This window comes from Malaclemys terrapin, chromosome 1 (genome assembly GCF_027887155.1).
Source record: "Malaclemys terrapin pileata isolate rMalTer1 chromosome 1, rMalTer1.hap1, whole genome shotgun sequence".
In the NCBI taxonomy this organism is placed as follows: Eukaryota; Metazoa; Chordata; order Testudines; family Emydidae; genus Malaclemys; species Malaclemys terrapin.
In genome coordinates, this window is record NC_071505.1 from 177,446,147 (window position 1) to 177,457,887 (window position 11,741).

The 11,741-nt window shown below is 39.7% G+C and overlaps 1 protein-coding gene across 1 annotated transcript in view; it reads right to left on the reverse strand.

Annotated features, from left to right (window-relative positions):
* SAMSN1 (SAM domain, SH3 domain and nuclear localization signals 1) overlaps window positions 1-308 on the reverse strand; it is a 38,045-nt gene extending 37,737 nt beyond the window's left edge. Inside the window, exon 1 of the mRNA XM_054016447.1 lies at window positions 216-308. Coding sequence (XP_053872422.1) covers window positions 216-272 — 57 coding nt within the window. The 5' untranslated portion in view covers window positions 273-308. The remainder of the gene's footprint in view (window positions 1-215) is intronic.
* Window positions 309-11,741: the final 11,433 nt, after the last annotated feature.

Consider the following 11,741-nt stretch of genomic DNA (forward strand, 5'->3'; position numbering starts at 1 on the left):
TGAAGCACAGGTCAGTGTATTAGGAGCTCCTGAGACACTATCAGAGTTATTTAATATCAGATTTTCCTGTTCAACCTTTTCATAGATGCTACAAAGCCTGTACATTGCATATGATTTTTTTAAGTGAATGACTGATGCTCAACCCTTTCAAGCATCCAAAAATACCTGCTCTGCAAACTGTTAAGTATCTCTTTTACTATATAACATTCTCTTACCTTTGGTTTTTGACATTTCTCCTTATCTGACACATTGGAAGTTTTTCTCTTCAACATTTTAAAATTCAGATGTATCCAAATTAGGAGCAGTTGTCTGACTTTACCCAAACTAAATGCAAGAGTGCAGGATATAGAGAATACACATCAGATGAATGGTACTTCCTTATTCTAGTCAGGATGTGACTTCACTCCTTTTTAGACTTGTGGGGTGAGGGAGGGGGCGAAGGGGGGGAAAGAAACACCAACCATCAAGATAGCTCCAGCCAAAGGAATGAACACAGGCCTGGGAACCAAGAACTCCTGAGTTCTCTTCCAACCACTATCACCATTAGATTTTAATAATAATGAAGAGAGCCTGCCTCTCCCAGTCTTCCCACCCATACTTGTGGCATTGCTGCTTGTATCATTCCTATACAAGCAGACCCAGAGTAGAGTAGGAATCACTGCTGCTCTGAAGCTGAGGTGACATTTTTCCCCAACAGATTTGAAAAGCAACATGATGTGTGGCCCAGCTGTTCTCCTAGCTCCCCCATTGCCTCTTGGCCACGTGGAACTGGTCTCCATCTCAGTGGCTGCAGAGAGAAGAGAGACAGCTACATGGGGGTTTGGAGGGAAGGAAGAGGAGGAGAACCCCCCACAGCTACCTTTGCCTTTTGCGTGGGGAAACCTCTCAACCTTTCTCCACAGGATTTGGACTTCCTAAGGCAGCACTTTCAAGTCCCTTGTTCAGAAGCGCCATCACAGATATTATGAGGAAAGGAAGAGATGGGACAAACAAATCTGACAATAGACTAAAAGAAAGAAAATAAAAAGTTCAGGAGAGAGTGACATGAGGAGTGGGAACCAATGCCGCCTTTTAAAGCCCTTTAAAATCAGCTAAGATGCTTAAAGAAGAAAAGAACCACAGGGTATCCAAACCAACATCTCATTTTATGTTTCCATTTTAACATAATTTGCCAAGGAGACAGAGTAAAGCAGCAGAAATCTCCTGGCTCCAGCATCTCGGGGATTAACTGACTGGACTGAGAATTACTGCCCAACAAAACTTGAACCCATGCAAAACTCTGCTGACTTCCTGTTGAAAGTTGTAAGAGAATCCAGCCGTTTTGAACAAAAACCTCTCTTTTGGACCACACATCCCTTCAACAGAATCTCAACATGAAGCTTTTTGGTATACATGGATACGCATGGATTTTTTGAAATTTAATTGTAGAGCTGGTCAAAAAACAGAATGGAATTTTTATTAAAATGTAGCAAAAATTTTGATAATGAAATTAGTCAAAATTACAAATTTTGAACATTTTCAACTAACCCTATTTAATTACTTGGTTGGGTTTTGTTTTAATAACAAACTGGAGATAGCTGGTCACATCAGACATCTTCTGGGTCAAATAAAACCTCACAAATCTTGCGAATCCATAAGCAATGCAGAGAGCTTAAAAAAAAAGACACTGCTTTGTTCTTATTTGTTATCCCTTTACAGCTGGGTTTGAATGAACCTGAAACTTAAAACAAATTAAAAGGCAAGAAACCACGTGAACTGAAACCAAGGAGAACGTTTGTTAAAACCCAGCAAGAGATGCACAGCTTTCATATCAAGGGCTGCCTTTCCCTTATTCCTGTAAAAGCACTTCTAATGTTTCTGATGCATGAATGAGGAGAGGAATTAGATAAGGGTGGTTACTATATTTGTTCAAATGTCCTCTTTCTTACTGTTTAAGAATCAATATAAGACAGCTCAGATATCAATTTTCAGATGAGTTACCATTTAATTTTGTTATAAATTGCAAATTGTATATAATATGCAAATTTTAGGAGGCAATGTTAAGTTTGGGTGGCTGGTATATTGGATGGGTTAATAACATATGATGAAAGATTCTTGCGAAATGGGGAAACTAAATGGATGCCTGACGTGTTCTTTTCCAGGCAGGTTTTCTTAACAAGGTACAGAATTTCTTTTAAGACAATGCAATATCATTCTTGGGTGTTAGCTGGACTCCAGTGAAATACATGTTCAAGCTTAACAAAATACTTTCGTTTACAAATTTTAAATTCAGAGTTACCCACTTAAAAGATAGGGGACAAATTCAGCGCTGGTTTGTTTGGTGTCAACAATAAAGGACTCCAAGGGGTAAATTTCCCATCTTCATACATCTGATAACAACACCCAAAAAGTCCATTTAGATTAAACCATATTACCATAAGTATTGAACTTACCCTGGTAATTCAATAATTACATTAGTACATGTTTGTAGTAATTAAACCTATTTTTCTTTATAAATGTATTATTGCATTGTATTGCATTTCTCTTTAATCTTTTAAACTGTATGCAAACTTTAGGAGGAAATCATACTGCACTGATCATTAGAATGCGATTCTGTCCACCATTAAAATCTTCATGATGAATAAATGGGAACTCGTCTGAACAATAATACGAGCTTCCTTTTTATAGCATATCACTTGTTAAACTGGAAGAAAGAAGGCATTTCAAGAAATATAGTACCCACCCATATCTATTTCTTCTCCTCATTCACAGACCAGAAAAATTATAACAGCTTGAAGGCTGGCCTAATTATCTTCTTGGCCTTGAAAGGTTGATACACATGCTAGTTTTAGAAACTGCCAAAGGAGGAAGAAAATCCAACAAAGGTAACATTAAATACACTTAATTTAGTAAACCAGGACATTTAAAAGAGGTTCCATTTGAAATTAAAAACAACAGGTGGGGAAATAATAGCATACTTCATGATTTATAGAAGTGGTCCTCAAACTTTTGTACTGGTGACCCCTTTCACATAGCAAGCCTCTGAGTGCGACCCCCCCCTTATAAATTAAAAACACTTTTTAATATATTTAACACCATTATAAATGCTGGAAGCAAAGCAGGGTTTTGAGTGGAGGCTGACAGCTCACAACCCCCCATGTAATAACCTTGCAACCCCTTGAGGGGTCCCAACCCCCAGTTTTCAGAGTAGCAGCTGTGTTAGTCTGTATCTGCAAAAAGAACAGGAATACTTGTGGCACCTTAGAGACTAACAAATTTATTAGAGCATAAGCTTTCGTGGACTACAGCCCACTTCTTCGGATGCATATAGAGTGGAATAAATATTGAGGAGCTATATATACACACATACAGAGAGCATGAACAGATGGGAGTTGTCTTACCAACTCTGAGAAGCCAATCAAGTAAGAGAAAAAAAACTTTTGAAGTGATAATCAAGCTAGCCCAGTACAGACAGTTTGATAAGAAGTGTGAGAATACTTACAAGAGGAGATAGATTCAATGTTTGTAATGGCTCAGCCATTCCCAGTCCTTATTCAATCCTAAGTTGATTGTGTCTAGTTTGCATATCAATTCCAGCTCAGCAGTCTCTCGTTGGAGTCTGTTTTTGAAGTTTTTCTGTTGTAATATAGCCACCCGCAGGTCTGTCACTGAATGACCAGACAGGTTAAAGTGTTCTCCCACTGGTTTTTGAGTATTATGATTCCTGATGTCAGATTTGTGTCCATTAACCCTGATTTATAGCCTTTTAATTTCAAACAGGTATTCAAAGGAAGGTTGGCTGTCCCAAACATTATTCTCATACCTATGTTATAGATATGATTAGAAGAGTTGAAAACCCTGTCTACTCAATGATACATTAAGAAGTGTCTTATCCCATACAAAATATATTATAACTTGTGAAGCGGTTTAGTGAATTCTATAGGAGCTGTGACTACTCAGACTCTTTAAAAAAATCAGACCCTTAATATCTCAGATTAGACATCCAAAATAAGTGGACACATTTGAAAATGTTGGTCTTTATATGCAGTCTATTGACTGACATACCTATTCTTAACAACAGGAAGTAATGAGAAAGCTATTTCACTTGCTTAAGTCACAGTCAAAATAGAGTGCCCCTCTGTTGCACTCACACTATGCAAAATCCCGTGAAGAGATTTCTGGTCTCAATGGGAAGGGCTGAAATGCCATCAGTTTCATCCTTTGTCAGTGGAGTGACATTGGCATGCAACATGGTAGAGAAAAGACCCAAATCCTCTACTGAATCTCAGGTTAGGGGCCCAATGCAAATAGTAGGTGCTACCCAGGAGAGCAGGACAAACACGGATTCCTGACCCAGGGAGCACTGCCTTGGCATGCTCCCAACCTCTGCTATACTAAGCAGGGAGTAAAGTATCAAGATTCTATGTCAAACTTTGACCCCCCCGTGGTAGCCCCATGCACTAGATGGCCAGGTCAGCCACTCTTATGCAACATCAGTTTAGAACCAACACCGGTTAAAGAAAATATATTCTATAGAATATGATGAGGGAATGATTCTCAAAGAGAACAGATGTAGGATGTTCCACAGATACCATTTTTTTTTGAGTCTACACCTTCCTGCTGGGAAAACTCCAAGTCAATGAGATGTGGGTTTGTGTTTTGAAATGTATAGCCACAGGTTGATCCAACTTCTCAGTAATGATTCCACAATTGCGATTTCGGAAAGATTAATGTACCTCACTGGTGGTTTTCCTGTGTGATTATTTGTAATCAGCTCACTGCTTCCTGTGTGTAAGACAGATAACAAATCAATCTGCCAGGAGGATTCTGGTGTGGCTTTAGGTAAACATAGGTACAGCAGAGACCTGCTAAGTATAGATGTACTTTTAAAAGCTAGAGGCAAATGTTCATGTCTAGGACATCTTAGTAGATTACATTAGTGAATTCTGGGATTACTAATCAGCTACAGGAATTTTTCATATAGGTAAATTGCATGATTATACAAGAGTTGGTTTATAATTGTACAAGCTATTGCACAGGTTGTCAGAAATGTCTTTACAAATATATTGAAAGAATGAGGACCCAAGGCGCTGATACACTGCATGTATTCTCAGTAGGAAAGCCACAGAACAATGATAATATTTTAAATAGAAGTAAAAAATGTTCAGATACTCACTGTTAATCTAATACACAAGACATAGCATGTTTCATTCTGTAGCTTGAAAAGCAGCTTAATGCACAAGCACTAGCAGTGTAGTTGGGGATTTTTCAAGGTATCTACATCATGTTGCTTGCCTGCCTATCTCTGATTAAAATCAAGATCAACAAAAGTAAATTCTGATTAACTCTAATGCACAGCCTGCTGTCAGGAAACTCTTTGTAGTTTGAGCCATCTTTTACCAGTAAACATCTCATGCTGAATTTCTTCACTGATGTCAGAATGACAAGTTGCCATACTGTCATACCATTAGAACTGCTGTTTAAATGCTAACATGAAAAAGAATAACCGGAGTAAACTCTCCGTAGTCTCTTGCAGAGCTTTAATGTCATTTGGCCTAGATGGAAGATGGTATTTCTTCTTTCTCCTCACATGCAGTTTCAGGTGGGTGGGATTCAAAATTTGGACAGTCACTCTTGAATCATGTTAACATTGCAGACCCAGTTAACTTCATCAAGAGTATAACAGGGGCCAGAATGTCTCTTTGGGCCAGGGGAAATTGGGGAGCAAACATAGGGGTCCTGAAGGGAAATCTTAGGGATAGCCAAACTCAAAGAAGACATTTAGGCTGAGGTTTATGGTTTGTTATTGTTTTTGAGTGAAATCTCTTGAAGGGATGAGTTAGGACACTAACTCAGAATATGGGTGTGTTCTGTTGAGTAAGGGATAGTGACGCAGGCTATTAACACTGCCTCTCCCGCGCATCCCCAACAACCAATCCGGGGATTTTATTTTTGGTTCCAATTTATCTTGATGGGTCCTGATTCCTCTTCCTGTTGCTTAATGCTTACTCACCCCATCCCATCCCTAGACCCTTTCCTTGTTGCACCACTTGTGTGGCTCTGCCCCTGCACACCTGTTCCCACACTCCCTCCTGTGTATCCCCTTCTTGCTTTCCCATCCTCCTATCCATGTCTCAGAGGCTGTCCTACGTCCCTCATCCTGCTGATGCCAGGGAAGGAGAGGGCAGAAAACAGGTTTGGAAACCGCTTTCCCACATCTTTAGTGGCTGAACTAAGTGGGGCACAGCTGGAGCAGCTTTTGCAGCCTTGTGTGTGAAGGGAGGAGACATGTCTGCTGTTCCTTTCCTCCAGCCTGTCTGGCTGGTAATCAGCTAAGGGTGGAAAACAAGTGCTTCAGAGCCATAGTCAAGAAAAGTCAGCTGCAAGGCAGGGTCCTTTCACTCAGGAAGCAGCAGGATGTCTTTAAGCCTGTGACCACACAGCAAATGTAAAGCGCCACATTTGTATGAAGTAGCAAAGCCTTATGTTTTTTTATACACACACACACACACACACACACACACACACACACACACACACACACACACACAAAGAACAGTAAGGTTGCAAAGTCACATATTCAAAAGTTGAGCAATGCCAGAATTAAAGTAGCTTGTGCAACCTTGGTTTGATTCCCTACATGTATGTATTCATACAGTCTTAAAGTACATGATCATGTATTTTTTCCCACAGGACCCCTGCCTCATTCAGGACACAGGGTGGACCTGCTCTGGGTATGAGTCAGAGTTGGGCAGTGAAGGAAATGGTTGTTTGTAGGACCCCTGCCTCATTATGGTAGAAGCTGTATAGCCAATGAGGCAGGAAGCTCTAAAGTACTTATATGCCCCCCCCGCCCCCCCGCATCAGTGAAATATATGACTGCCTCAAAATCTATAATGTATTTATTCTCACAATACCCCTGTGAGGAAGGGACTTTGTCTTATATAGGTGCCTATTTCCCCCCTCCCCCACCCCTGGCCCGATTTTTCACACTTGCTATCTGGTCACCCTGGCTCGCAGGGGCCCTTTGCTAAAATTCTGGCCCCACCAAATTGAAGTAAAGGGTAGATATTTCAGATTTTGTCTCATGTTTCATATCTGCCAGTGATAACTTACTCCGGGGGCTGTGAGGAAGGGAAGTGCCATTATATCCCCAGTTTACAGACGGACAGTGGAGGTCTAGAGAAGAAGTGACTTGCCCGAGCCATACAAGAAGTTTGTGGCATAGTTGAGAATTGAGCCCAGGCCTTGCGAGTCCTAGGCTAGTGTACTAACAGCTGATCTGGTGGTTAAAGCACTTGAATACTGCCCTGAATAACTGGATTCTAATCCTGTCTCTGCCAGAGTTTCTATGTGATGCTGGACAACTCACTTGAACCAAAGCCTTCAAGGATGGTCACTAATTGTTTATTCCTTAATTTCTGGGTTTTAATTTGCAAAAGTGCTGAGCATTCTCAGCTGCAACTGAAGTCAATAGGTGCTGTGCTTTGAACATAAAGTGCTATGTAATGCTAAGTACTCTGAAAAAAAAATTCTCCCTAGGTGTCTCAAATTGGGCACCCAAAATTAGTGGATACCGTTGACCTTTTCCACCTGCACAGATCCAGTTGCAAGACTGGAGCCTTAAACTGTAAACATTTTGAGGCAAGGACTGTCTTGTGAGTTTGTAGAGCAGCTAGCAGCATAGTTGGGACTAATGGGTATTACTTCAATATAAATGGTAAATATTCATTTTTCTAGAGGGTTTTCTCAGTATTTTATGTTCTATTGAGGATATTTAATAAAATGAAAAAAAAATGCATTAAAACCACTCATGAAAACCTAAATATAAGAACCAATAAATGCTTAAAACAAAGCATAGCACATGATCTTAAATGATCTTAACTGTCCCCATTCACTGGCTGTCATTACTTCTTGTTGTGTAAAATTGAACTTAATTTGTAAGTAGAGCTGAACAAGAAGTTGCAACATTTTCTGATTAATTTGGTTTTCTCTTCTTCTCATGAAATGTATGCAATCAGATTATTTCCTCAACCTCAACAGTATTCAGTGAATTTTGTCTACACATTTATTTGATCAACTGTTCTCTGAATTTTAGCAGTTTGAGCTACCTTGATTAGTTATGATTGATCAGCTTAATCACAGACTATCGCTTCTGGATGACAGTGCAATTAAACTTCTAATGTGAATATTTGTGTGTGCAAATCTGCAATTTGCTTTACATATGTATTAGAGAAAGCAAATTTGATATTCTCTTTCCTGGCACTGTTTTTCAGTTGATATTTTTCTGTCCCTTTGTAAACCAAATGCAAAGCCAACAGCATTCAATTTACATTAAGAAATTAAACAAAACAAGTTCACCCATCCCTACTAGGAATAAAATTTGTCTGGGCTTAGGAGGTTCTCAGAACAGCAGCCCTTCTTTCACTAGACAATCTTTACGCATATTAATTACAGAATATCCATTAAACTGGTGCCCTTACACTAATGTTCCTGATATTATATCATATATATGGAAATATACCTAGCTCATAGAGCTGGAAGGAACCTTGAAAGGTTATTGAGTCCAGCCCCCTACCTTCACTTGGCAGGACCAAGTACTGATTTTGCCCCAGATCCCTAAGTGGCCCCCTCAAGGATTGAACTCACAACCCTGGGTTTAGAAGGCCAAGACTCAAACCACTGAGCTATCCCTCCCCCTCTTCTCTGGTATCATATTATCTTGGCACTGGAAATCCTCTCTGCACCTGTCACACCATTGCTCAGCATTGATATCACGTGACTTCACCTCCATTTCTACATTAGTTCTGCAGTTCTGTATTCACAATACAATTTATGAAGCACCTATCCTAAACCATAGGTTTGAGGGCAAAATTTTAAAGCATAAAAATAAATCAGTCCAATAAAGAGAATAACTAGGATCCAATGGGACTTAAAGACATGCTTACAGTTAAACATATGCTTAAATGTAGTCCTGAATAAAGATGGACTTAAACACATACTTAAATGCTTTTCTGAATCAGGACTTAGGTACTTTACTGAATCAGGGGCAGAATCTTCAGCACTTTGTAGCCCTGAACCTTAAGATCCAGCATCACTTGCCACTGACTTTAATAGGCCTTGCGTAACGTCAAGCCATAAGTGTAAAATTTACCCCTATGCAGAGAGACAAGTTGCAGCAGTTAAGCCCTCTGTACAGAGGTGAACTGTATCTAAAGAGACAGGCTGCCATAAGGAGATAAGCCTTAAACGGTGTGGGCTCATTGGTCAAAACTAGGAATTTAATGTGATAGCAAAGAATAGCATCCAAGGATAGCTGTGTAGTTCTTCAGAAGAGCTGCTTCATTTAGCAAAGTCAGAGGAGAGGTGATCTACCATAAAAAGATTGTTCTTCTGAAAAATCTCCCCAAAAGTCAGTAATAAAATACCAGACTGACAACAGAAAATGATCCAGGGAAAGGCAGTATTATAATAGCATACGTATGTAAAATACTAGCCAGACAACATTTAATTTTCTTTTGCGTATGCATCACTGCATCATTTTGACAATTCTAGAAGATGCCAAGGGAAAGTTGTACGTTCCATTGGCAGTACTTTGTCAGCAGCTGCACTTAGTTTAATTAAAATTTGACTCTCAATCATGCTTCATGCAGCAGGTATCAGTCCTTCATCTTTTTTTTTTTTAATTGCAAATGTTCATAACATTCACAAAGACCAAGCATATGAAATGCTGAATTTCCACATAACACTCCCAACTATTATATTTCCCTTCAAATAGATCCATGATTGCAATTCAGGAATCACTTCCCTTTCTTTCTGACTGTAGCTCAGAAGAACCAAGTAACTGTGTAGGAAACAAAGCCAGCAGATCTGGTAACAGGCAAACAGGAACTTTCCCTTACAACAAGCTGTCAGTGAAACAATACAACTGACATTAGCAGTTTTATTTTAAAAAATACTTACTGTAAATACAATCTCTTAATTATATTCTATTTTAGCAGCACCAGCAATACAAAATTTCCAAGACACGGTCCTGGAATGTAAAAGAAATGGTCCAATCTCAGTCATTTACACACATATCTGCCATTAAAAAGAATGGATAATGTGTCTAACTCCCTTAGGTGGCTCTGAAAATCTCAGCAAGGTATTTCAAAATACCCAAAACCATAAGGTGAGATTCCCCCTGGTGATGAGGGATGGGCACCATCTCTTCCACATCCCCTAAATCCCACACTGGGGTTGTGTGAGCAGCGTAATCACAGAGTGAGATGGGCCAATGCAAATGGAGATGTTGCAGCCTGTCTCTTAATGACTATGCAGAAAAGTGGCCAAAAATTACTGTACTGGTGATGTAGAGGGGACTCCTATGAAACCACAGATTTAAACCTGTTGAAAATCTGGCCCTTTTTCCTGTGTAGAGTTTAGCATGTTTTGGGTGCTAGTGTAATAAAAATAAGTAATATCCACATCTCAGAAATATTAGCTACTTCCTGAAATTGGGATAACTACAGTTATCATAATAATACCCAGCTCTTTAGTTATCCAATTTTAAAATGTATATTTCAGAAAAGATCTTCTTAGATTTCCCAATATGACAGTTACACACATGCCAATTAAGAATTCTAAATTTAATCTGGAATTCTTTTTGAAGCAATGGGCAGGCCTGTAGCAATCAAAAGGGATAAGATGTAAAAATACAAAAAACAAAAAACCCCCAAAACAAACCAATTGATGGCCATGTATCTTATGAAAATAGCACACCCAAAAAAACTATAAAAAGCCCACAGTTCTGCTCAGCAGGAAACACTAACTTGTCTGCAGTGATGTAGAAATATTTCTTTTAAATGTCCCCTAGGCTTGAGACAGCCAAAAAGCAGAACTGGAAGCTTTCAACTTCCTAAAATAAATTTTGCAGCACAAGTGCATATTCTTTTCTCTGTTTGTTCATTACTGGATGCCCTGCACCCGCTACAATGACCTGGAGGATAATGATCGGGTCACTGGTCACCATAAGACAGCCAGGGGCCCACATCAGAACTTAACTAATAGGTAACACCTAAAATAACCATGATGATCAGGAACAGTAAGTATGCACTGTTGTAGTGTCAGTCCCAGGATATTACAGAGACAAGAAGAGTGAGGAAATATCTTTTATTGGAACAACTTCTGTTGGTGTTGACAAGCTTTCCAACTTACACAGAGCCCTTATTCAGGTCTGGGCCATGTACTTAGGCCTTGTCTACACTGCCACTTTACAGCACTGAAACTTTCTTGTTCAGGGGTGTGACAAAACACACCCTGAGCGATTCAAGTTTCAGTGCTGTAAAGTGGCAGTGTAGACAGTGCACCGAGCCATGCTCCCAGCACTGGTAGCTACTCCCTGCGTGGGGGTGGTATTTTACAGTGTGGGGAGAGCTCTCTCCCAGTGCTGATGCCATGACTACACAGTCACGTTAAAGCACTGCCGCAGCAGTGCTTTAACCTTGGTAGTGGAGACATACCCTGAGAGTGCCACAGATAAATATAAGATGGAACAAATTGTTTAGCATAAGTAGTTAATACATATTTCAAGGGACCATTCAAGGTGAAGTGACCAATTAACACCTCTCCAGTCACAGAGGGGAAAAGGAGAAAATAAAGCTTGTGGGGATGGGGGGTGGGGCGCTCTGGTGTTTAGTGGGTTACAGATTGTTGTAATAAGCCATAAATCCAATGTCTCTGTTCAGTCCATGGTTTTTAGTGTCTAGCAGAGTTATGAATTT